The sequence below is a fragment of the Acanthochromis polyacanthus genome, chromosome 15 (assembly GCF_021347895.1).
Source record: "Acanthochromis polyacanthus isolate Apoly-LR-REF ecotype Palm Island chromosome 15, KAUST_Apoly_ChrSc, whole genome shotgun sequence".
In the NCBI taxonomy this organism is placed as follows: Eukaryota; Metazoa; Chordata; class Actinopteri; family Pomacentridae; genus Acanthochromis; species Acanthochromis polyacanthus.
Window position 1 is genome coordinate 20,647,717 of NC_067127.1, and position 27,613 is coordinate 20,675,329.

A 27,613-nucleotide genomic window follows, 5' to 3' on the forward strand; every position below is an offset into this window, starting at 1 on the left:
ACCGGCAATGTCAACATACATAAACTCAGCCTCCCATCGCTTTGAGAGGCTCTGTTTCAGAATCAACTTTTCTTTTCGCCATTGTTAAGGGCTAGCTTTGACATTACAATGGGGTTGCAGACAATAACAGACATAGATATGACCACTTCCGGTCTCAGAAAATGAAAAAACTGACCTTTTTTCGTTTCTGTCTCATTGACTTTATATTTTTGCTATTCAAAATATAAAATGAAAATTAAAGCATTTTTTCAAAAATTTCATATATTCCTTTTTGTTCATGAAAAGGAAAAATGCCTTGTATTTCAATTTTAATTTTTGCATTTTAAAACAAAAATCAACTAACACTCATTTTTTTGTTTTTCAATACCCGTTTCAGAACGAAAAATCCAGTTGCCAAAATATGCACAGAAATTCGTTCACGGACCCTCCTAGGTTCAAAGGATGATATTTTGATTAAGGGGGATAAGCTTCTCTTAAGGCCGTTCTTAGGATTAAAACCTGGTCCAGTTTTTAATTGCCATTTAATAAAGAAGGTCCAGAATAAACTATTCTGCGACGGATGTTCTGATCCCTTTACTATCGTATCAGCATTCAGGGTTAAACAAAAAAAAATTGAGCCACAATTCTACTTGGCAAATAACAATTATTATAGCAACTCTGAATTTCAGGATCTGTGATACAGTGCTGTGTGATTTTTTCCCCTACCTGATGTCTTCTATTTTTGCATATTTCTCACACTTAAATGTTCCAGATCATCAAACTAATATTTATATTTATCTAACATGAGATATAACTCACAAAACACAAAATGCCAATTTTAAATGAAATAAATACATACATTTTCTGGAGATTTATTGAAAAGCTAAATCACTCCTGTGAGAAAGGAATTGCCCCCCTAAACCTGGTTTTCCACCCTTGGCAGCAACAGCAGCAAGTAAAAGTTTGTTACAGCTTGTGATCAGTTTTTTACATCTCTATGGAGGACTTTTGCCAATTCTCATGAACTGCCCTTTTAATGTTGTCATGGCTCTTGTCGCTCAGTGTCGAGCTGATTGAACACTGTGCGGCTGCTATGTATGTCATTGTATCTAGAAGGAGACCACAATACAGACCGACAGTATACCTTGGTGTAATTTATCTGACTGTAATGATGCTTATTTGTTTTTATAAAAAAGAGGTTAAGCAAAAAGTCTGGCCGGAATGTACTCTACAGGGTGGGGAAGCAAAAATGTCCTATTGACAAATTTGAATGTCCTGCCCAAACGATGAGGGTAATCAAAACAATAATTAAAATCAAAGTTCCTTACCTTTAACCAATTTTTTTTTAGTATTTGTCAGACCTTGGTGCATTGTGAAGTGACCAAGCAACAAGCAAAACGCAATAGGGTTTGTGATGTCCTGGATGGCCAAATCCCTCAGAAGGACATTGCCAAGATTGTTGGCATCAGTGAGAGGACCATTCGCCACATCCAGCATGCCAGACAATCCAGTTTGGGCACCAAGAGATCTCCAGATGGTCCTGGGAGTCTTGGGCTCAGATGGCAATAAGATGCCCCCCTACTTCTTCAAGCCAGATCAGAAAATTGGGGCTGATGTGCACTACAAAGTTCTGAGATACACCGTTTTGCCCTGGCTGAAGGCCACCTACCTTGACAACAACTATGTGTGGCAGCAAGATGGGGCTCCTGCTCACACATCAATCAAGGTTCAAAAGTTCTGTGAGTAGAGTATGGTGAACTTCTGGCCCAAAGGCATTTGGCCCCCAAGCTCACCAGATCTAAACCCCCTGGATTTTTTCTGATGGGGCGCCATTGAGTTGAGGACTAATGCCACCCCTCATGCCAATATGGATGTACTTAAGGCTGCATTCTCCAGGGAATGGGAGGCCTACCCCAAGGAGGATATCAGGAGGGCCTCTGCCTCTTTCAGAGGCTGTATCGAGGCCTTCTTCATGGCTGATGGAGGACAGATTGAAGAAACATGTTCTGAAAGCTTTAAATTTGTGTTCTTCAAGAAATCAGTTCAAAATTCCAAAGAATAAAAACATTATACTCATTTATAGTTGTTTTTACCTGACAGGACATTTTTGCTTCCCCACCCTGTACTTTCAGCACAGAAGGATATCTGTTCAGTCTCAACTTTCATTCACAGTTAATGCTTTAAGTCTTTGTTATCAGAGTCCTCAGAACTCTTTATCCCAGCCAGACAGCTCATCAGGAGGATCCTCTGTGTCCGGAGGAAATATGTCGAAGTGACTGTGATCCATCGGCCCCTTCAGCTGCAGAAACAATAAAAATATTAATTATTACTGGATTTTCGATGATTTCACTTGTATGGTTTGATTCTCCTGGGCAATCTCTTAAATTAAAAGAGAGAAACACAACTTCTGCAGCCATTGAACATTTTTCTTTTTGAAGTATTAATAAGGCGTAACTTAACATTTCCTGTACTGTACAAAGTCGCCTTCCTTTTTTTGACTCAATCACAGTAACTTCAATAATTAATTTAAATATTTGAACGTGTCATTGTGACTGTAGCCAACCTAAATGCTTTTCTACAACCAAACAGATAAGCTGCTGCACACAGATTCACAGTTTCTACAGTAAAATGAGGCTAACTCTAAACCTAGCCCTAACTTCATGTGAATGATTACGATTGACTACAGCTGGTGACTCCTCTGAGCCAAAAAAAATTAGTGACTACTTCACACACTCATTACAATCAGTCACAAACACTACAATGGGGAAATCTGAAGAGCTCAGCAAAGATCTGAAAAGACAAATTAGTAACTTAGACAAGTCAGCAAAGTCACTTGGGGCCATTTCAAAGCAGCTACAGATCCCAAAATCAGCTGTACAAACAATTGTTTATGAGTATAAAGAGCATGGCACGGTTGTGTCACTGCCACGACCACGAAGAAAACACAAACTATCACCTGCTGCTGAGAGACAGTTGGTCAGGATGGTCAAGAATCAACCAAGAATCACCAAAAAGCAGGTTTGCAATAAATTAGAAGCTGCTAAAACACAGCTGTCAGTATCCACAGGAGTTTTACATTTCCATAAGGTGAGAGGCTTCCACGCAACAAAGACCTTCCTCCAGCAACAACATCTTAAAGCTTGACTCGTATTTGCTGCTGATCACATGGACAAAGAAAAGATCTTCTAAGGGAATTTCTTTGGTCATATGAAATAAAAGACAGTTATTTAACCATAATGACCAGAAATATATCTGGAAGAGTGACGGTGAGGCTCTTACCCCCAAGAACACCAAACCTACTGTCCAGCATGGTGGTGGTAGTTTTATGCTCTCGGGTTGTGTTGCTGCCAATAGAACTGGTGACTTACATACAGTAAATGGAATGATGAAGAAAGAGGATTATCTCCACATTCTTCAGGAAAGTCTAAAATACAGTCTAAAATAATGGATCTTGAATACAGGTGTGTGTTCCAACAAGACAATGACCCCAAATACACATCAAAAGTGATACAGAAATGACTAAATTAGGCTAAAATTGAGGTTTTAGATTGGTCTCTGCAAAGTCTGGAAATAAATCCCATCAAGAACTTGTGGACTATGATAAAGAAACATGTTCAAAAGCACTGTTCTACCGTAACTTTGAACTCACACAAAGAATTTGTATTTTGACCAGCCCATGTATGGCACCACCCAATACAAAATAACTTTAAAAAGGGGATATTTTTTTGTATTCGCTTTTGCTTTTTACAGTTGTTGCGTCAACATCAGCAAATGATCACCCAGTCATTATATTCCTTTTCAAATTGGTAAAAAAATGTCCTATTTAAATTTTCATTATGAAAAACTAATCCATAGCTGACTCCATATTACTGCCTCATGTACACAACATTCTCTTTTTAATTCATGTCCCTATTTTCCACATAAAAGCTCACAATTTGTTAAACTTGACTAGCTGTCTGTGCTTCTAAGTCTCACCTGTCTCCTCAGTGGAGACAGCAGCTTGTGACATCTCAAACCCTCCCAGTTGAATCCTTGGAACCACCTACAAAACAAACAAAATGCCACAGTTAGACTAGTTTTATAACTGCACTAATTCATATCACATTTCATAAAAACGAGATTAAAAGTACAGACCATATGTTATTCTCATGCACTGTAATACAAACACTTTGGCTTGACATTCACAAATGAATAAAAAAAAATCTTACTATTTTCAGCTTTTATATTCGGAGACAATACAACATTTAGTCACATCTGGCAAAACAAAATGATGAGCTTTGCTGTAATGTAATTCTTACACACAAAGCTGAAATGCAGGAATCTCGCCCCTAAAATCTTCAAAACTAATAAAAGAAGTGAAACCACAAAAGCTGTATTATATGTACTCTAAAACATTTTCCCACTAAATGAAATCACTGAGATAAGACTGTATTTCCTCATCTATGTTGAGTTATTCATTTATTGTTTTTCATTCTTGATTCATTTTAAAGTTTGGTTCTGATGTTATCATGAACACACCTCACTATAATTCAACTGTAATTCTCATATTGTAATTTTAGGTGGCTTTGAATAATTACCCGAACTTCAGGCACCCCATCTGAGCGGATTCTTCCTCTTTGGGTCTCGGTGTGTTCATTCCTCATAAATAATTTCTTTGTATTCTCTTAAATGGCTTAATAACAATGCTGCTATACTTGATTTGTACATATTTAATAATAATAAAAAATAATCAAAAGACTACCAATAGTGACAAACATGACAGTCAAACCTTAACATGAAATATTAAAAGTAACTACTATAGCCCACCTATATGCTACTGTAAGGACGTGATTTGAAACGCAGTCTAAAAATATCCAAAAGGAAAAAAGGAATTGTGTCCCTTGGACTGTAAACTTACTTGTGTTTCTTGATGTCAATGATACCATTCTTTTTGTTTCCCAGCCTCTCAACTGGATTTAACCTGACAAGAATAGAAAGATATGTTTATATTGGTTCAGTGTCAGGCAGAATAACAACAACAAGCAAATCTTAACCAGGACACATGACAAAATTAATCTAAAACATGACTTAACAAGACGACATGGTCATCAATATCCCCCGCCACATGTGATGTCTATGAGTCTATATCCAAAATAGTGATGAAGGGCCATAACTCTGTTAAATATTATCGCACAGGTCTCATTTTCAAACTTCATCAAGGTGTCCATGGTGTGAAGCTACACACTAAATTTCGTAATCCTAGCTGTAATAGTTTCCGAGAAAAGCTGTCCCCTTCATGTCGGACGGACGGACGGACGGACGGATGCACGGAAGCACGGACGGACGGACGGACGGACGGAGGCCAAACCTATATCCTCCTTTTCCACTTCGTGGAGGCGGGGAATAATAAACACATTAATGTAACACATGAATATGACCCATGTCAAATGACCCAGGTCTGAGCTCAGTCCAGCACTGCAACACATTCGCCCAGTCCTCTCCTAAAGGATACTGGCTGGTGGGCTCCTTCCTTAGTGATTGTCTCTGTTCAAACATTCACTGCACAGTATTTATTATCCTCACATCTGGTAATGTTGTGTGATTCACCGTACTTGCAGAGTCTCCTGATGAGTTCGTCTGGACGTTTGCCTATCCTCTTGGGAAAATCCACTTTCTCTATGCCATGGAGGACCATGGTGTAAATCTTTATGTGGTCTAAGCCAGAAAAGGGCGGGCTGGAAGAAAAACAGCTTTTCATATTACCTGAAGCACAAAACAATAAAACAAAATCCACTATTTTTTTAAAAGAATGAGCTCCCAATTTTGAGAAATGTTACTATTTGCTTTCCTTTTGAGAACAAAATCAGAAGATCGATATTAATCTATTCATCTAGCTGTTTCCTCCTGTTTCCAGTCTTACAATGGAAAGGTAGGCTAACCTTGTTCCGCTCTGCACTTAACACAGACTGCTATCCATCCCTGAAACTCACTGTCAGTAAGAATGAGAGATGCTGACATATTCCTTTATTACTCAATACTAAAATGCCACAATGCAATAAAGAGACTGCTCACTGTATCCAAGCACATCCACAATATAGCTGCTAGCAATAGCTAGTTAGTCAGTCCACCTGATAAAACGCTCTATGTCTTCTATGCTATAAATATTATAGAAAGTTTTAGACACAGAGATATTTAGATTCTTATCCATCAGTTCAGTGTCTGATCGCCAAGAACGACATGCAGCAAAGCTCCTCCAGCCAATAGCTGAACTCTACCACTTCAATGATATGGTATGTGCCTTAACCATAAGCCTACCAGATTCTGCCTTCCTACAGTATGTTTGGTGTAGCAAACAGTTTAACCCTCCTATTATCTTTTAGGTTAATTTGGGGGCAACAGGGTAAACATAAAATAAATGTGATGATATGTTTTCAGTGTCCTGTTTTACACATCAATGTTCTTTGGGGTCAATTTGACACCAAGCTTTTAGCTGTATGAAGCATATAAGAAATATGTACATTGTACACTATTTTGTTTTGGTTCTTTTGGATGATATTGAGGCCACTAAATCTTTAGGGCCCTGAATTTTTGGATTTTGTTCCCGTTTTTCCTAGTCAAATTGATCCCAGATAAAATAAATGTTACTTTTCTCGATAACAGAAATAGTTTTTCATTCCAAATGTTTTAGAGAACAAAATATGTACTTTGAAATAATATAAAGTCATTAAAACATCAAAAACATACATTTTCCCCCCAATTTTAGGTCAGTCAGTGAGATTTTACTGTGATCTGCAAACGTCTCCATAATCGCGTACCAGGTACTCTGGATGTATGAGGGGAGTGGGTGGGGGGTTGTTTTATTGAAAAGGGCTATTTAGGTAGTCTACAAACAGACATAAATCCTGGCACATAAATTTAGGGAAAATTTTTGATTAGAATAATTTTCTGGAGGTTTAAAGCTGCTGTCCGGAGTTTGAATCGCAGCGTCTCCCAAAACACTGTTGGTCCCACCCTCCCTCCCCTCTGATTTCGCCCCTTTATTTGTGCAAGCGCGGAGTACATGAGAGAAGTGCCCGGAGTGCTGCAGCATCTCGCCTGTTTTGCTGTTTTCCACTCTTCTACATTTAGTACATTTAGTAAATAATAAAGGAATTACGTTAGAATGCTGTATTGAGTCTAACTTGTCCTAATACCAAAATAACATGAATCTGCTAGGACGAACTAGTAAAGTTTCAATATGTGATTACACTCGTGTATCCCTCTCGATGACGTTGTTTATCAAACTTAGTGCATTTACGCGTGTATATATGTTACATTGTTTATTTATTTCTATCTAGAGTTCAGAATTGCATGACTCCTCTGACGAAGAGTATGTCCCAGACGCCCCAACATCTTCCTCCAGAGGTCGGGCATCTAAACGAAGCCGTCAGGCGGGCTATGGAGGCCGTGGTCGGGGAGCGACGCAAGCACCCCGAGCCAAAAAACGTCCTGCAGTCTCTTGGCCTGACAAGCCGTGGGATTGGTAACTTTTCTGGAAGTTACTGAGCCCTGATGCTCTCTCCTCCACAAGCAAAACAAATGTGCGTGCGGTTGCGTAGTGCGTAGCTCGCCCACCTCTGCATGGGCTTGCTGGCTCTGCGCGTAACCGTTGATTGACAGCATGACAAAGCTGAAGCTCGAACTTGATTGGTCGGCAGCAACCGGCGCTTTTTGGAATAACATGGGGGTCTATGAGAGGAAGGCGGAGCTCAGGAATAAATTTTCATATCGCGTTATACTAACTTTATATTATAGTATCGAACTAGACTAACACATTTAAGCTTTGTTAAAAAATGATACATAAATTGAAAGCAAACGGAAACTCCGGACAGCAGCTTTAAATTGCTGACCCAAAGAATAAAAGATGTTAGTAAATTTAAAGGTAATAGGAGGGTTAATGATAACAAGCTGTGTTGAGAGCAGTGTGATCTCACTTAGTCAGCCCATTTTATAACCCTAATGAAGATTAAGTGATGTATAGTGCATGGATGTTTATATTGGTGGACCATATGCATAGTCAGCAAAGTGGGTAACAGGCCAGTATTGGAAGATACCCATATCCTACAACACGTGAGTCAGACTATCTAGACTTCAATAATCAGGCATCAACTAATCCTGTCCCTGTCAACTACTAGGCTCAGTGCACAGACCCGCATTGCTCACCACCTACATACTTTGTCCGTTTCAAATAATCTGCCATCATTCATGAAATTTGCAGTTAACTGATGATGCTCAGTAAAGCTGTATCAAACTTCCATCCGCCTATGAAAGACGTCCAAAGTGTTCAAACAGTAACCTAAGAGTTTGAAAAGCTAATCACTTTAGTTTGCTCTTCAAGAAGTGCAAGATTTAACAGTTCAGAATATTCTATCTTCCTGACTTACTTGCCAGTTAGAAGTTCAAATATGAGGATTCCCAATGACCAACAATCAGCCCCAAAGTCATGGCCTTTGTTCATAATGACCTCTGGGGCTACATACTCAGGAGTCCCACAGAATGTCCAGGTCTTTTTTCCAAGGCCAATCTTTTTAGCAAAGCCAAAGTCTGCCTGTGGTAATAGAGAGGAATTAATAATACGTATTAAAATAAGGCAGACACAGAATGCAAAACGCTCTTAAAAGAATGTGACAAATATTTAGAAAAGTGACTTACCATTTTGACATAGCCCTCTGCATTTAGTAAAAGGTTTTCAGGTTTCAGGTCTCTGTAGACAACACCCATAGTGTGGAGGTAATCAAAGGCCTCCAACACACAGCCAACACAAAACCTTGCTGTGGGCTCATCAAAATAACTCCTGATAGGTTAGAAAAAGGCCACCTCATTAATGACACAATACATCTTATGAATATACACAGTGCAGATTAACGTATGGTTACAGGCATGAACACGAGTTGGGAGAACCTTTTTAAAACATGTCATGTTCATTACTATGTTTTCCACATGGTGTTCCATCCTTTGAGGTTTGACTGGAGCTCTGTTAAAGACATCATGGTATTCTGCTGCAACGGTTGTTTTCTGCATAACAATTGTTATGTAACTGCACCGTCATTTCAGTAGGATTCTAAGGTGGACTGTGGTTTCCTTAAGTCTACAAATGGACTGTTTACACCAGGGGTGTCAAATATTTGGCCTGTGGACCAAAACTGGCCAATCAGAGCATCTAATCTGGACTGCAGGATGACTTTGCAAAATTTAAAAATTAGAGAAGGCATTAACTACAAATTGTAAATTTGTAAAACTGTAAGTTTCAAATAATTTCTAGATGATAAGAAGTTGTTTTGATCATACAGTAAAATACTATATTGTTCAGTTTTAGATATCTGTCACTCAGAGTTTTGTGCCTTTGTAGACATAGTGTTATCTGTAAATTGTTCTGTGTAAATGATAAACTGAGGCATAATGTTATTGAAACTGCACTTATTATTCTTCAGAAATTTCAGATTGTTCATAATGCTTTGTAAGAAGGCAGTTCATCAAATGTGAACATTTTCAGAATGTACTTGCACTTTTTTGAACAAAAGCAATGGGGAAAATTTGGAGTTGCGGTTATTTATAGGTTATTATGGTCTGATTTTACTGGTCCAGCCCACTTCAGATCTGGCCTGTATGTGATCCCTGAACTACAATGAGTTTGACACCCCTGGTTTACACTCACACGGGCTGCGTTTTGAAGCTGCCAAAGTAATGATAAAGCTCAGTGCTGTTTTATATAGTGACTTAAATCCTGTTGCCGTTTTACTGCAATCATAAAGAGCCATACTTCATAATGTGTCAGTATACTGTACACCGCTATTAGCGACAGATGGCAACAACTGGAAACTTTCAACCACAGAGGGCAATGAAATACTTTTTCAGTGTGTTACTCTTTAAATAACAGTTCCTGGATGTTTACATGTGTAGGTGTTGAATGGATTTAACGAAAGGACCTACACTCACATGTCCCGCAGCACAGTCCACAGCTCCCCACCGAGACACACCTCGAGCAGCATGTAAACATATTTATCATCTCGAAATGTTCGAAATAACCTGAAACACAGGCACAGCCATGTGAGCTACCATGTTACATTAAAAGCACAAAGAAATACATCTACTTTATAAGTAAAACTAAAACACATAAATCATTAAGTCACATATATTTCCCGTTCAAAAAAAAGTTGCACACTCTAAGATTTCATCAGACCACCTTTGGCTTCGAGAACAACACACATTCTCTGTGGCATCATTTCGATGAGCTTCTGCAATGACACAGCATTTATTTCTGTCCAGAGTTGCATTAATTTTCTGCCAAGATCTTGCATTGATGGCAGGCAAAGTCTTCTCCAGCACATCCCAAGGATTCTCAACGGGGCTGAGGTCTGGACTCTGTAGTGGCCAATCCATGTGTGAAAATGATGTCTCATACTCCCTGAACCACTCATTGAACCACACTGAGCCCCGTGAATCCTGGCATGGTTGTTTAAGAAATGAGCAGCTACTTATTGAATCAGCTAGGGTTAAATAAGTTGATGAACATATTCATCACTGCAGTAATCATTCAATTACCTATTTACCTATTTGTTTAGTTAAAATCCAGGTGGCAACATTTTTTGGACAGGCAGTATATGTAATTGAAACATATACCAAATTAACTAAATACCTAATTGTGTCTGGTAATAGTGCAGGTTGAAAATAAATTGTATTGTTAGCGTAGTGCTAAAACATAACTAAATATCATAATGATGGCAACAACAGGCCTATAACTTCTGATAGTAAACAGTTTTTTCTTCTGATGGTATAGAAACAAGCACCAAAAAAGGGAAGAGTGCAGATGACAACAGCTCATACTGCTCTGAAACAGTGCCCTTTCTAAACTGTACGGCCCACAACCTTATTGCATTCTAAGATTCTTGGAAATGCCATAAACAACCACTGAACTGATGAGAGGGAACTATGTGGCAGATGGAGTGTAGGATCAGTGGAGCACTGGATTGTGGCTGAACTTTTCTTTGAGTGACAGTCAACAGACTGCTTACACACGGCCTTTGTTCTTTAAAGCCATAGCCCAGATAAATCTTAATGTAGTGCTGGGAGCTGGGTCAGCAGCATTCTCCCAGCAGTGTCCTTAGCAACTCCACTGAGAAACCAACACACTGAGCAGCTCCAGTTTTGTATTAAACTGGTTCTTTTGCTAACTTTTTCATACCCTTTCTACTCACCATCTAAAAGCTTCCACTAGCTTAGAATGTGAAAATCAACTTAAGATCCAAAACTAATCTCATCTTTAGGTGGCAGCGTTAGAACTAAACCTGAATGTGTTATGTTAGACATAGCAAACAAGCTCACCTGATGATGAAAGATGAGTTTGTTTGCTGAAGGATGTTTTTCTCAGAGTAGATGTGCTCCTGTTGCCTGGTGTCCACAATGTGCTTCTTCTTGATGCACTTCAGAGCAAACGTGGTGTCCTCGTCCTTCAGCTTCACCTGAGAAACAGCAGAGAGGCGCAGACTTAGCAGAGAAAGATGCAAAAAATCAGGGACGAAATCTGACTCTTACTCTGGGCTACAAAATAATCTGTCTCCAGTCTTACTACTTTATGCATCAAGTAATTCATTGCTGGAATATCGTGTTTTCTCATTTTAGACCCTAACGCCAACCCAACAGCAAGTCATCAAACAGCCAGTTGTAGAAGACACTGGAGGTTTCATGGAAGCCTAAGTAAATCTATGTAACAGTTTGGGACTTTCGTGGCTCTCCTTCACCGTATCACATGATGCAAGTGATTAGAGATATGCATATCAGTACAATTTCTTCTGTTTGATGCATTGAAAGCATTTTTTGCTTGGGCAGTAACAGTAAACAAAGTTCATTTAAATGATGTCCACTATAAAGCAGAATTTAACAGTGAAAGGTGATATTTAGGAAGCTATGCTGTTGTTGCAGCTTACTAGCTCTACTCGTCCAAATCCTCCCATGCCCAGTGTAGCGATGACCTCCAGTTCCTGGAAAGGCTGGTGCACAGGCAGGACAGCGAGCCTCTCCCTGAGCCTCCTGAGCTCCACGGCCTCTGCAGAGTCAATCTGAGGTGAGTGGGGCCTGAGAAAGGGACACATGGTTACATCTAAACCCTTGGTGTAACGCCTAGACTATTCTAACACTGTTTGTTGAGTCATTCAGACACGGCTCACTTACAGGGCATTTCTTCTTTCATCACTCCTGGAAAGCTCTTCCACGTATTCCTTCAGGTAGGCCTGAAGCTCCTCATAAGTTCCCACCATTTGGTTGAAATTTCTGTAATCAAGGGGCAAAAACAGGAACAACTTTGATTACAGTGTGTGGGCATGCACAGTGATAATAGCTTTAGATTTTTTCTTAATAGTTTGAAAAAATAGAACTAGGTAATGAATGGTATTTTAATGTCCCCCCCTGGTGTTGATTTAACCCTTAAAAATTAATGTCTGTCTCAAAGCTAATATTAAAAAAAAAAAAAAAGAAGCTATATATCCTACATTGATCATACAAGGAGAAATTCTCTTTGTGCCACACTGAGGCATCCGTAAAATATTTACAAATATATTTTAACTCAGGTTCACAGCTGTACATGGTAGTGTTCTTGCTAAAGCCACTGCACTCAGTTCCTCTATAGGTGATTATTCAGTTGAGAGGCAACTAAACCCAAACTATTGGGTTGTAAATGTGACTATGTACTGTCTGGGTTGATCAACTTAATTGCTCTTGAATAACACGTGAAATAATGTATTATCCTGTGTGTGGTGAATGAAAAAGAACTCATCAAGGGAGTTCCATCCTCCAAGTGGACTGATGCAGACTAGAGAAGACAATGGACAGCTGAGGACGATCACGTTGTTGTTGTTATTGTACTACTTTTTTAGTCCACAGTATTTATGTATTCTGTGAATACACACTGTTACTGAACATTTGCACTACTGTGCCCATAGACACTTGTGCACTTGGAGAATTTATGTTTATGTTAAATTAATGTTATGTCACAAATCTGCAGGCACAGACAGTCTGACTTTAACCTAATACCAACTACATGTCTATGGCTGTCTGTAACTATCTGTGTACATGTCTACACCAGAACAGACCTAATCCAGTGAAGGCAGAAAGCAATGTGAGCTGTGTCATTATTGTACACATCAATCTTCACTCAGTGGCTTTTAGCGATTGCAGCAGATTTAAATACAATCACTGAAATTAACTTAGAAATTTCCATCTATTATAAGACATCCAATTAAATTAGATCTAAAGGCTGTGGTTGTGGGTCCACCTAAAAACATGCCACATAAAAAACATCCAGCTACTCACTCTCTGTCCACCACCAGGCAGTGTGTGTCATTCTCATTGCAGATGATGTTGGCTGAGCGAACATCCTCACTGTAAACATTCATGTACATCACAGTCAGACACAAACCCACAGTTTATAACTACTGTTATGTGCTTTTCAAATTCTCTGTTCTAAGCTAAAAACGGAACCCTACGCATGACTTTCTGTCTCCACAGTTCCTGTTGCTGCATCTTGTGACTGACATGTCTGACTTGCTTGTATTTTTAGTTATTTGTGACTGCAACTATATGAAGGATTATATTTCCCATGCCTCCTCTAAGACTATAATACTGTAACCAATCATTGGTGATTGCGTATTCTGTTGTCATTTCAGGAACATGCCCCATATATTTCACAGGTACACTATGGTTCAAAAGTTTGGGATCACTTTGAAATGTCCTTATTTTTGAAAGAAAAGCAGTTTTTTTTTCAATGAAGATAACATTTAATTAATCAGAAATACAGTCTAGACATTGTTAATGTGGTAAATGACTATTCTAGCTGGAAACAGCTGATTTTTAATGGAATATCTACATAGGGGTACAGAGGAACGTTTCCAGCAACCATCACTCCTGTGTTCTAATGCTACATTGTGTTAGCTAATGGTGTTGAAAAGCTGATTGATGATTAGAAAACCCTTGTGCAATTATGTTAGCACATGAATAAAAGTGCAAGCTTCCATGGAAAACATGAAATTGTCTGGGTGAACGGTAGTGTATAAATATCCTCTCAATCTGATTTTTTTAGACATATTTTTCTTATGTTATTGTAACTCAGCAGCACCATATTCTCAGACCTTTGGTTTTGTTTTCCAATGCTCTACCACATATTTCTATATTATCCTATACTTAAAAAATACCTAAGATTCTATAAATCATGTAGTAGTAGGCTGCTGCTGGCCTTGAACTGTTTGTAGAAATTACTTGTTTTCTGGGATGGTCATAAAGCTTTGCCACCAGCGTTGTGGGTCCTTGTTTTCAGCAAAGTGGTTTTTGAGTCTCTGTTCATACAGTTGTTTTTCTTTGCTGTTGCTCAGGGACAGGCTGCTCTTTTGATCTGGTTGGTGTTCATAAGAGCAAGTGGACTTCCCTAATCAACCAGGGCTCCTGATGGTTTTTGCAACAGTTACATCTTCCCCCCAGTAGAGTGCTGCTGTCACATGTGACTGCCTCCTTGAAGATTTCCCTTTGTTTAGACTGAAAACAGACTTGCAGTGCTGGGATTAAATTTTATTCTAACTTCTTCAGGAAACAGACTGTCCTGTTTCTGGTCTGAATGCAGGTTGGAGGGAGGTGAAGGAGGATGCAGCTCTGCAAGACAGAGGAGCTAACTAGGATTGCTAAGCTATTTTTTCCAGTACATTTCCATTCAGCCATTTTCCTGAGAAAATAAACTGAAGCAACCACTTAAGTTGCTTGGAGATGCTCTTAACAGTCTGATGTGCTCCTTTTTGTTATTCATAGACCAAACATCTGTCACTGTGAGGGTCAGAATTGTTGTCTCCTAGCTTAACCTCGTCCTTAATGGGAATAATGGGAAACCTAGGATTTTGCTGCTGAGCTGATTTAATTTTGAGCATTTTCTGTTTAATCTCCCTTTTCTCAGTCATTCAACATGATGAAAGTGCAATTCTGAATTACTCAAGCGCTCTTTCGAGTTATCAAATTTTTGGTTCTTTTGACCGTTTTTTGCTTATCTTCACTGAAAAACTCATAAGACATGGCCTTTTAAAGACTAATGATAACTTAATGTAAAATAGACAGTAGAGATTGGGCAGATTCCAAGAGAAGCAAATCTCTGTGAAATCCAATGTAATGTGTGCATCTGTGTATCTGTAAAATGTGTCTGATTTAAAGTCTTCTACTCTGTCTTTTGTTGATTGTACCTGATGAGAGCTTTCTCTCCAAAGTAGTCTCCAACTCCCAAGGTGTTAATTTCTTGAGGTTCAGGAAAGCCTTCTGTGCTCTGAGTGACTATGACCTGCAGATAAAAGAAAACAGGATTAGTGACAGCAGTGATTGTGCTTGTACTTATTAGTGTTTTTTGGTGTTGTTTTTGCTATTTGTGGACATTCATTTCAATCAGATATTAAAGACATTTTTCAATTTGAAGACTGATTTGCAAATCTAAGATGAGCTTATATTAAACTAGTGTGCTCTAATTGAAGGAAATTTAAAAAATAGATGAAGGGTAGTGTAAGGAGAGTAACGAGTTTAAGCGGTCTTGAGGATGGGTGTACATGGTCTGCAGCAATGCTTAGGTAGGTGGTACATGTCAAAGTAACATCCACATGGATGGCAGGACCCAAGGTTTCCCAGCAGAACATTACCCAAAGCATCGCACTTCATCTGCTGGCTTGCCGTCTTCCCATAGTGCATCCTGGTGCCATGTGTTCCCCAGGTAAGCAACACACCCAGCCATCCACGTGATGTAAAAGAAAACATGATACATCAGACCAGGCCACCTTCTTCCATTGCTCCATGGTCTAGTTCTGATGCTCACGTGTCCATTGTTGGTGTTTGCAGTGGTGCACAGGGGTCAGCATGGGCATCCTGATGGGTCTGCGGCTATGCAGCCCCATACACAACAAACTGTGATACACTGTGTATTCTGACACCTTTCTATCAGAACCAGCATTGACTTCTTCAGCAATGCAAGCAACAGTAGCTCGTCTGTTGGATCAGACCACATGGGCCAGCCTTCGCTCCTCACATGCATCAATGAGCCGTGGCTGCCCATGACTCTGTCGCCGGTTCACCACTGTTCCTTCCTTGGACCACTTCTGATAGATACTGACCACTGCAGACCAGGAACACCCCACAAGAGCTTTAGTTTTAGAGATGCTCTGACCCAGTCATCGAGCCATCACAAATTGGCCCTTGTCAACCTGGCTCAAATCCTTACACTTACCCATTTTTTCTGCTTTTAACACATCAACTCTGAGGACAAAATGTTCACTTGCTGCCTAATATATCCAACCTACTAACAGGTGCCATGATGAAGACATAATCAGGGGTATTCACTTCACCTGAATTCACTTCATAATGTTATACCTGATCTTTGTAAGTCTGCGATGTGTTAGGAACTGCAGTAGCTGCTGTCCAAGTACAGAAAGAAGAGTAACAGATTTATCCTAGAGAGAGTTGTAGCTGAATTTCAGTGTTGATAATTTCCTACAGAAAAAAAACAAACAAACTTTTTTTAGAGGACATGTTTGGAAGATATCTCACCTCTCCTTTTGCAATAATAAAGAAGGTGTTCCCCTCTTCACCCTCTCGAATAATATACTCCCCTTTTTCAAAGTGGTCCTGAAAAGAAGGAAGCTCAGTCAATTACTTGTTCATTTAGACACAACTTGAATTATTTATTCAGATGCAGCTGTTGTACATAATTAGATCAAGAGAAGATTATAAGAAAGACCAACCAAGAAAGAATTGAAGTGGGTGAAATACTCACCACTTCAAGACAATCAACAATCTTGGCTAGTTTCTCCTCTGGCAGTTCACGGAGCAGTGACACACTTGCAGAAGAACAAATACAAACATTTAGTACAAATGTTGATACAGCTGCTGGTTCATTAGCAGGAGACTATAAATGGTTTTTAGAGGTAACATACTTCAGATGTTCGAAGTCAATGATTGTCATTATTAAATCCATATTTATATTATCAACAACTCTTCAATAGTGACATTACTGTCATTGGTAGAATAATTGAAATGAATTAATATCTGTGCTTGTACGCCCAATATGTTGTTTTTTTTTAACATATATCGGTTTAACATGGACTATAAGTTAAGTGTAAGATTGTGCTGGTTTCAAACATAAAAACTGTCTATGTTTGTTCAGCTCTAAACTCACATCTGATTGGACCTGCCAAATGCATCTTTAAAACCTGACCCAACCAAACATGACAGGCATTTTGTAATTTGAAAGCCACCTAATATTGGAAGGAATATCATTGTTTTACTTCTCCCATTAAAAGTGAAGTATGTGATTCTGAACAAAGATTGTTGATATTGAGCTAGTTAGCGTATGTCCTAGATTTACCATCTGTCTTGCTCCCGCTGCCCCCAACCTCTAATCCTCCTTCTTTTCTCCCTGCCCTTTTCCCTGTGTACATACTCTAGATTTGTTTTCAGAGCACACAAAAAATCGGCAGATGGAGAACCATAAGGAGACATTAGCTCAGTTTGAATGACACTATGTTGAACTAGAACTAAATACCTTCATCTTTAGGGTGATTTCTGACAGCATCTGTTGTATATTGAATAGTGGCACTCTGCAGCCAGTTACTTTTGATCCCACCAGCCTGTAGATTACAGGTGTTTTCATGCTTTGCAGTGATTTTTGTGAACACTGCAAATATTCTCAAAATGGTAAAGACATTTGATTTGCTGCATCTGTTTGACCTTTTTGTGGAGTGCACTGAGCTTTCAGGACCACCTTAGTCTAAGCAAACAGCCTGTGTTCATGAGACAGGCAGTGGACCCACTTTCTCTGATGCTTTGTTTACATTGAAAACAATAGAGGCAGCAACATCTACTTTTGTTGATTAACTAATTTTGATTACCACTACTACTACTACTACTACTACTAATAATAATAATAGTAATAATAATAATAAAAATACACAAATGTTCCTATTTCACAATTCACAATCAAAGCAGGAGTATAATTATATGAATTAGCAGTAAACAAAACGTAATATAAATCTGTATTATTAACTTCCACCCCCACATCCGCACTCTTACTTCAACTGGTCGAGGCAGATGGCTGCCTTCCCTGCGCCTGGTTCTGTCAGAGGTTTAGTTTCCCTCCCTGTTATGGAGGTCTTTAAGTTCCTTCCCACTGTTGCTGACTGTTTGCTCACAGGCAACTTTGGATTGTTGGGTTTTCTGTTCTTTGTTTAAAATTCATAAGGTCTTTACATCACCGTTTGAAGTGCTATGAGATTAAATATGTTGTGAATGGACACTATATGAATAAAATTTAATTGAATTGAATAAAGGTCACTCACAAACATTTGACCACAGTCTAATCCCATGCTAAAAACAGATCTCAAACTACAGAGACTAAATCCAGCAGCTTGCAGCTAAACTTCTTGGAGGATCCTCCCAACCCCTTCACAACACCTGATGTTGAGAGAGGATGAACAGACTCCGTCAGTTCCTTTGTACCTGCGTAGAAAGCTGAAGTACTCCTCATGTCTGGCCTGTGTGGTCTGCATCATGATGGTCTGGAAGGTCTGGCGGTCCAGGGCCCAGATGTGGGACTGGGACACAGCTGGATGAGAGTGGAATGATTAATGACTTGTTACTGTCTGATGACTGTGGGGGGCAGTTAAGGGTCCTTATAAATAATAGTGGATAATTTTATGGTACATTGCATAACAGAGCTACATATACCTCTACAGCCTGGAATACAAACAAATAATTGATCAAGGATTATGGTAAGATTTCAAATCTCCTGTTCATTAGGTTGTCATTGTCTTAGCCATTATCAAAATGCAAATAATTTACATTTACAAAAAAAAATTCTCAGCACTAATCTATTTTACTTGTCACAGATTTTTGTAAGCATAGAAATATTATAACAATCATAAAATACATTAGATATGGATGAGTATTTTAGGAGTAATAAGAGTATTCAATAACTCCCTCTGTGAACACACATACACCCAGGAGGTAATACTGATGTAGATATGACTGCCAAACGCACACAATAATAATGATGGATTAGGTTTATATAGCGCTTTTTTGGCCACTCAAAGCGCTTCACAATGGACCCATTATTCATTCACTCACACATTCTCACTCTGGTGGTGGTAAGCTACATTTGTAGCCACAGCTGCCCTGGGGCAGACTGACGGAAGTGTGGCTGCCAATCCACGCCTACGGCCCCTCCAACCACCACCATTTATACACCAGTGTGAGAGCAGCACTGGAGGCAAGGCGGGTGAAGTGTCTTGCCAAGGGCACAACAGCACAAGACTAGGCGAGAGCGGGAAGCGAACCGCCGACCCTTCCATCATTGGACGACCCGCTCGACCACCTGAGCCACAGCCCCCCCAACACAAGAAAATACATGCAAGATACAAGTATGTAATCTTAAAGGTGAGATGTATCAAGAACCATGATCACTTTGGTCTTGTCAAAGGGGAGTGTTGCCATCACCCACCTTTAACCGTGGCTGTTCTCTTACAGTTGTACAGTATGGCCAGTTCCCCAAATGCTGTGCCAGGACGCATCTCACCCAGCATCTTCCCATTCTGGATGACTTCCAGCAAGCCCTCTGTGAGGAAATAACAATATAGCTTAAACATTTTATCAGCTACATCACTGGATGGATTCATGTCAGTTTTGGAAAACATTTGCCATTACAAGATAAGTAAAACTCTAAAGTAGTGGCAATTTACTCTGTTGTCAGTCATCTCTTTTCCATTTTTTACACCATTTATGTCTGGAATTTCTGTAAACCAATCACAATCATCTTTGGATACACCCAGGATGTAGCAATGGTGCCCTCTGACATAGTGATGAAGGAATTATTTTACTGGAGCATTTAAATGCAGCTATCATTGACCAAGTTACCAAACAGGGCTGCCTTTTTGCGTGATCCAAATCTTCAGCAAAATTTGCCATTCTGGGTGTGTAGGTTGGTGCTGTTGTTATATTCTGTAGTTATTTTTGAAGTTACAAAGGAAATGAAATCCACATTGTTCCTCCTCAATCCGAGGTTTGACAATTGGTTGGAGGCTCCCTTCCAACACTCAGTACTAATCTTTCCCAGTGAGGCTGAGTAGTGTGATACCTCGATAATTATAGCACACTCTCCAGTCACCCTTTTAAAAATGGGAATCACCATCCCTTTCTGCCACTCCACAGGTACAGTACCTGAAACCCGCACAACACTGAAGAAAAATGTCACAAATACAGTCCAAGAACGTCCAGAGCCTTCAGCTTCATAGGGCAAATCTCATCCCATTTTAGTGCTTTGCCACCGAGGAGTTTCTTGACTGACTTGTCAACCTCTATCACAGATATGTGCAAAGATTCCCCCGAATCTTCAGGATTTGCCTCCTCAGCAGAGAACATGATTACTGGGTTAAGGAGTTCCTTGAAGTGCCACATCTCAACAATGTCCCCTGTCTGGGTCAGCAGTTCTCCTACCCTGCTGTACACATCCTGGGCCAAGTCCTGCCTCCCTTTCCTGAGGTGTTGACCTGTTTGCCAGAACCTGATCAAGGCCCAAAAAAAGTCTTTCCCCATATTCTCTCTGAACTCCTCCCACACCCAGGTTTTAGGCCGTGTACCTGCTTTAGGAGATCACTGAGCCAGCAAGTCCCAGAAAGCCTCCTCCTTCAGCCTGATGGCCTCCTTCACTGCTAGTGTCCACAAGCGGGTTTTTGCATTGCAACCATGACACACAAGTGACCTTCTGGCCACAGCTCCTAACAGCCGCTTCTGCAATGGAGGCTTCGAACATGGCCCACTCAGATTCCCTGTCCCCATACTCTCCTGGGAGTCAGGAGATGCTCTCCCAGAGGTGGGAGTTGAAGATCCCAGGGACATTCCTAGTCATTAGATGTTTTGGTTAATCAGGTCTACCTGGCCTACACAGTGGCTTGGTGGTTAGCACTTGCAGCTAGAAGATCCCCGGTTCAGGGATCCCCGGCCTTCCCGGGATCTTTCTGCATGGAGTTTCCATGTTCTCCAAGTGCATGTGGGTTGTTTCCCACAGTCCAAAAACATGTAGGTGTAAAACACGAAGGTGATTGTTTGTCTGTATATGTAGCCCTGTGATAGACTGTTGACCTGTCCAAGTGTCCCCTGTCTTCACCCTAAGTCAACTGGGATAGACTCCAGCCTCCCATGACCCTAATGAGGACTAAGCGGTGTATAGAGAATGGATGGATGGAGGTCTGCTTGGTGATCAGTCGATAGCTCTGCTCCTCTCTTCACCATGCAGCCACAGGTCTGATGACACCAGTACAAAGTCGATCATCAACCTTTGGCCTAAGGTGCTCTGTTACAAAGTACACATATGAACCTCTTTATGCTTCACATGATGTTTGTAATGGCCAATCAGACTAGCACAGAAGTCCAAGAACAGAACACCACTTTAGTTTAGATCAGGTTTCTCCTTCGTTACCAGCACCAACATCTGATGAAATGAATGTTTTCCCATTGTGTTAAATTTATGACTTACAGTGTCACTCAATGAGTTTTCTTAAAGTATGTTTCTAGACCAACTAACAATATAGCCTAATATTTAATAATTGTTTATTTTTAGCTTTTCAGCTTTTTGCTGGACTGACCTGCCAGCACGTAGAGGTAGTTTCCAGCTTCCCCCTCCTGGATGACCAGCTGTCCCTCAGTGTAAACCTTCTCATACATGCAGTCCACCATCTCCCTCATGTGCTGTGGCTCCAGCTTCTTCAGAAAGTCATTCCTCATGATGGCATTGTTGATGAGCTTTCTGGTGCTGGGATGAAAAGAAGTGGAAGCAAACATGGTCAAGTCAAAGTCAAGTTTGTTTCTAAAGCCAAATATCGCACATTTGTGTGGGTGTTTTTTCAGAGATCAGTTGAAAGGACACAAAACCATGACCCTTAAGGCTAGGGGGTAAAAGCATAAAATGAGCTTTACCTCAAAAAGATTATTGCAAGATTACTAATACCAAACAGTGCAGCTAAACACTGGGAACAGGGTGAGGCAGAATGCAGATCACAGCCTACGACCAAAAAAACAATCTAGAACATTTAAGTGTGAGAAACATGCAAAAATAGAAAATTTCAAACATTTTTTGTACAGCACTGTACATACGCAGTGTTCAGTATAAACTGTGCACGATGCAAACAAATGAAAGCTCATGATGGGTCCAAAGACAATTATCTTCATCATGTAGGAATGAAAAGAAAAGTCGTATGTCACAGTGTCAGCTATGCAAATATATACAGAAAAAAATTATTTTCATCAAAAGGTCATATGCTCTTCTTGTATATTTGTTTATTTTTCACAATTCTCTTACTTTGCCGACATTTGAACATTGTCATGTTTGTCTAGGAATGGATTTTCAAGCCATAAATTAGCTGCTGACCTTGTGATAGGTAAATCTGAACGCCCTGGATCAGAGGTACTTATATTTTTAAGAACAAATTTGATAAAATCAGTGCTAAAACTATTACATCAGGAATGGCTGTTACACCAATACAATCTTGCAAATATATTTGCTGGGTGTAAGCCACTGCACTAATTTTAGTTATTTCAATTTATTCATCACATTTCCCTGAGTGCGTGTTTGTGTGCGCCCCTGATTAGCACATCACACAGATGATGAGGTATCGCATTCAGTGAAAAGGAGGCTGTTAATTGGGTATGAGAGCAGACGGAACGCATAGGTTGTGTAATTGAAGCAGTAATGACACAGACCATGCATTTAGATCCTCTAGCCTTTTGTTTCCCTCCATGTGTCTTTCTATTATCCTGCCATGCTAATAAAGCCTTTTAGATCTGGGAGGTATTACAAAAGCCTGCCAGAGCTCTCATGTCCTGCTGCCAATTATATTCTGTTCGTGTTGATCGCAGCTGATCGCTGTTTGAATGACAGCGGGACGGCTTTTTGTGTAACTGAAGATCAGACTGTGTTCTGTTGATGGAATAGTTCTAGTTTGAGTGATAGTATTGCTTGACATTTTCTGCAGTGTCTTGTTCCCTTGCAATAGGAAATGAGCCTGGCAATACTACAAGTAAACAGAATGCTTGTACTGAGTGACATGCAATGTATTATTATGAATGTGGACTTCCATGCTTTAGTAAATAATCAATCAGTTATAGATGTCCTGATGATGTAATGTCATCATCTTGTGATAAAAAGCAGTGCTATCATCCATGTTCATGCAACAGAGAGAATGTACTGCAGTGATGTCAGCATTGTAGAGGCGTTTTAAGTTCCTTATTCATATGAACTCACGCACAGGAAATGCATTCAAGCTATCAAAGGTTTTATGTGTATGTAAATCCTAAGGTACTGTCTGGTGGTAGCTCTCAAAGCAAACCAGGCAACAAAGTATGATGAAAAAATGACTTGCAGGAACAGAAACAAAGTATTTGAATTTTCTGATTAGGTGACAGAATACAGTATAATATCTGTTTTCCAATAATTATAGGGCCACATTTTATTGTCAATATGAGATAGTAAGCTACAACTATTAAAATTAAGCTTTTAATTTTTTCTTGAATGTGTTGCGTTTGTGCTACAGTTGGTTGGGTGTCCAGTGTGTAGTTTTTCACGATGTTTTGCCGAGTCAAAACAACAGTTTAGGATTTTAGGATCATCTGAGTCTAAAGAGTGTACGAACCAGCTTCTGAGCTTGATATGGTAATGTGGTAATTACGCATAAGGTACCTGACGCACCTTTCATATTTAGTCAGTTACATAGTGAAACTACAGATGTTACGAGTGTCCTTTTAACTCACTGTGAGTTTTTGCGATTGGCCTTTGCTATGGAGACGTGTGACACTCTGAACCCTCCGCAGAAGTTCTCTGAGGTGGGCTCAGCCGAAACACCTTCTTTTGCTTTCAGTCGGCGGTGGACCTCCACAGCCACCCTGTGGAAGCGACTCGGACCCTGGTTGATGATGCTGAAGCGGCAGCCTCGGTGGTGGCACATGACTGTTGGAGAAAGGCCTACAGTGTTGTTGTAGCCAATAGCATCCTGGAGCTTGTCAATCTGGGAGATCTTGGCCTCCAGTTCCTTCTGGAGGATCTGTATCTGAATCTCCTGGGCTCGAAACTCCTGGTCCCGACGTTCCAGCTCCTCCTCTAGGTGGATGATGCGTAACCTGAAGATGAGATTTTATTCCATTACTACATCGACATGAAGGCAGCCTCACAAAGACGACTGTACACAACCGCAATCTTCACTTGAAGCCAGAAGTGTTTAAAAATGGAAAACATTGACCATGTACATGTCAGACCAATCAATAAACTACTGGGAAAGCGTAGAAGGAAACATAGTCTCAAAAATGATTTTTTCCACCTGATTCTGATGTCTGATTCCGGACACGTATACATTTATAATCCATCAGCTTTTAATATTTTGTATCAGGGTTTGTGAGATATTCTAGTCTTTGAAGTTGACTAATTGTTTATTGTGCATTTAAATCTGTGGTTTCAGCCCACCTGATGGAAATATATGATACTCCCTCATCAGTCCTAAATTATTTTGGTGACACTATATGACTGCAATATTTTTCAAAAGGGATTAGTCTAATATTCTATGGTTCTATATTTAAATTACGCAGTTAAATGTATGGTCCCAAAACTAATCGACAGCCGCCTCAGGTTCCTCTTCATCAGCAGAGCAGATGTCACCAAAACCATTCAATGTCAAAAAAACTGCTGATCTGTACTAAACTTCCACCTGCACCTCCATCACGTTACTGTGATAAGATAAACAGATACACTTCTGTATTCATACACTACCATTCAAAAGTTTGGGGTCACTTTGAAATGCTCTTGTTTTTGAAAGAAAAACTTTTTTTTTTTCAATGAAGATAACATTAAATTAATCACAAATACAATTTAGACATTGTTAATGTGGTAAATGACTATAATAGCTGGAAACAGCTGATTTTTATTTTATTTTTATGTTAGCACGAGTAAAAATGTGAGTTTTCACGGAAAACATGAAATTGTCTGAGTGACCCCAAACTTTTGAAATGTAGTGTATATCTTTGTACAACACAATACAAGCGGTACAATGCATGGATTCTAACCTGAGGCTGTCTTTGTCCGGGCCAGGAGGATTTGTGTGGATGGAGGCCAGGCAGCTGTTCTCCTCGCCCTGTGGGGCTTTTATCGAACCGTTGCCCATGGCCAGGCATTGGCTGGCCACCATAGGAATGGCTTTCAGATAAAACTCACCACAGTGACTGTCTGAGAGGAAGTGCTGCAGCCAGACAAGGTGCTCCTCCTTCTCTCATGCTTTGTTTTTTTAAAAAGTTTACCTTTTACTAATAAGAAAATGACAGACATTTCTCATTCACTCATCAATTAATTATGATTCGTAACATAACATGAAATAATAACCTGTCAGACAGTCTTAGGTTGACTGAATTCTGGCACAAACACAGCTACTGCACACAACATAGCTTGTATAACCCAAATGTTAAAAATGCATCTTCACCTTTTGCATCTGTCAGTTATCTTTACATAAGTCTGAAATCAATCTCTCTTTAAATCTATGTACTGAAACAGAGAACATTTTCTGTTGTTTACTTACAGAATGCAGCTGAGGAGTGTGTTCAAAATTAGCCCCGGGCTCTGGAACACTGATTATATGATACTGTTCAGCCCTGTCTTTAGAATTCAGCTGTTCTTATTTGGTTGCCATCCTCAAGCACAATGACACTCATCTCTGCTAGGAGGGATCTCTTATGATTCCTAACTAGTAGATCTGCTGATGAAATGGAAGTGTTTGGCATCCCCTGGTGGCCTAGTGCATGTTGCTAGAAAGAGAGGCACTGAGTTTTAAGGTCTTTAGTCTATAATAAATGTCTAACTAGTTTACTCCCTGTAAAGTTACAAACAGTCCATGTATGCACATCACCTTATCTGAAATATATCAAGGTCGTTTACAAAAATATAGTATTCATGCTCAGGCCTCAGAGCCACAGAAATAAGGTCCACCACCCATCTGCCTGCTATGTCTTTCTGTGGCCATATTAGCCTAAATAAACCAAAAAAAATATTTTTTTAATCACTATCCACAATTCTTGAAAAAAAAAACACAGTCTGGTGTTCCTACAGACAGCAGCCAATAATGAAGGAAATGATTACAGAACATAACTGCAGACATGCTGATGGTCTCATTTGTTCCAAAGCCCAGCGTCTTAGGCATAGTTCCAATGTCATTCAGAGCTAATGCAGGAAATAGTCTGTCCTTATCTAGAGAGTTGAAATGTAAGTGTGTGGAGGTCAGGATGGTGGATTGTTACCTGAGGTAGTTGGAGTTCACATCCTATACCTCAACAGTAGTTGACTTGCAGCAACCAGTGCAGCCCACCATAATAATATAGGGTAAACTACATCTGTAAAAATTTGCACTAAAATCCGGAACATCACTCAGATCTTTAAAAGCAGGTCATCTCAGAGATTTTTATCAGGAATATTTCAGATCATCCATCCATCCATTCTCTATATACCGCTTTATCCTCATTAGGGTCATGGGGGGTGCTGGAGTCTATCCCAGCTGACTCAGGCGAAGGCAGGGGACACCCTGGACAGGTCGCCAGTCTGTCGCAGGGCTACATATACAGACGAACACTCACACTCGCATTCACACCTACGGGCAATTTAGAATAGTCAATTGACCTCAGCATATTTTTGGACTGTGGGAGGAAGTCGGATTACCCGGAGAAAACCCACACATGCACAGGGAGAACATGCAAACTCCATGCAGAAAGATCCCAGGCCCACCCCGGGATTTGAACTGGGATCTTCTCGCTGCAAGGCGAAAGTGCTAACCACTACGTCACTGTGCAGCCTATTTCAGATCAAATATTCATAAAATATATCAATTATTGACCTCCAAAGCTTGGAGCTTTTAAGAGCTGAAATGATCCTTGTTACTTCAGTCTTTGTTATACTTTGTAACTGGAAAGTAGGCTGATTGCCTTTAAAGGATGAGGCATTATGGAAGATACAGTGAAGACATTTGTAATTTCAGATAGTCTATCAATGAAATATTTATTAAAGTAATTGTAATTGCCATAGGGTCTTTCACCAGGGCTTTATTCACTATTGCTTCAGGGGTTTTAGTCTAATGTTTCCATATCCCTTTCAAAATAAATCTCAGTCTGTTCCTCTGGAACTCAACATTTGTTGTGCTTTCGTTTTGTTGCTCCCTGGTTATCCTAGACAGCCAAGTTAAAGCAAGTGGGGGCTCGCCCAGGATTTTGTCCAACAAGTTGCAGTTTTCAGAGCAGTCAGCTTGTGGTTCCAATATTTCCTGATGGGTATTATATGTCTTTAGACTCTAGGAGGAAGCTGGAGAACTGAGTCAAAACCTGCCCAGGAACAGAAAGAACACAAAACTCCACACAGAAAGGTGGTAAGTGCAAACAAACACACAAAAAAGTAAATGTTTATTACGGGTTTCTTTATTCTGAGTCAGTGACAAATTACTTCAACATTTTACTTGTACTAAACAGTGAATCTTTCTGGCAATCAGTAATGACAGCTGCCGTTGTTTAGATTATAAAAAAATAAAAATAAATTCTTTTGGAA

General features: G+C 39.8%; 1 protein-coding gene across 5 annotated transcripts; it reads right to left on the minus strand.

Moving 5' to 3' along the window:
- Positions 1-295: 295 nt before the first annotated feature.
- LOC110951324 (cGMP-dependent protein kinase 2) lies at positions 296-25,746 on the minus strand. 5 transcript variants are annotated; one of them, XM_051960042.1, is made up of 20 exons: positions 25,608-25,746; positions 25,102-25,212; positions 23,800-24,165; positions 21,639-21,805; positions 19,499-19,612; positions 18,499-18,604; positions 16,778-16,841; positions 16,552-16,629; positions 15,207-15,301; positions 13,303-13,371; positions 12,166-12,264; positions 11,922-12,069; positions 11,320-11,456; positions 9,934-10,023; positions 8,650-8,791; positions 8,382-8,545; positions 5,571-5,693; positions 4,877-4,939; positions 3,955-4,021; positions 296-2,278 (listed from the first exon to the last, which is right to left on the minus strand). In XM_051960042.1, the coding sequence occupies exons 2-20, from the start codon at positions 25,197-25,199 to the stop codon at positions 2,183-2,185; spliced, it is 2,286 nt and encodes a 761-aa protein (XP_051816002.1). In that variant the 5' UTR covers positions 25,200-25,212; positions 25,608-25,746; the 3' UTR covers positions 296-2,182. The 5 variants fall into 5 exon arrangements, with proteins under 5 accessions (XP_051816002.1, XP_051816001.1, XP_051816000.1 ...); XM_051960041.1 differs by having other exon boundaries at positions 25,102-25,231; XM_051960040.1 differs by having other exon boundaries at positions 25,102-25,309.
- Positions 25,747-27,613: the final 1,867 nt, after the last annotated feature.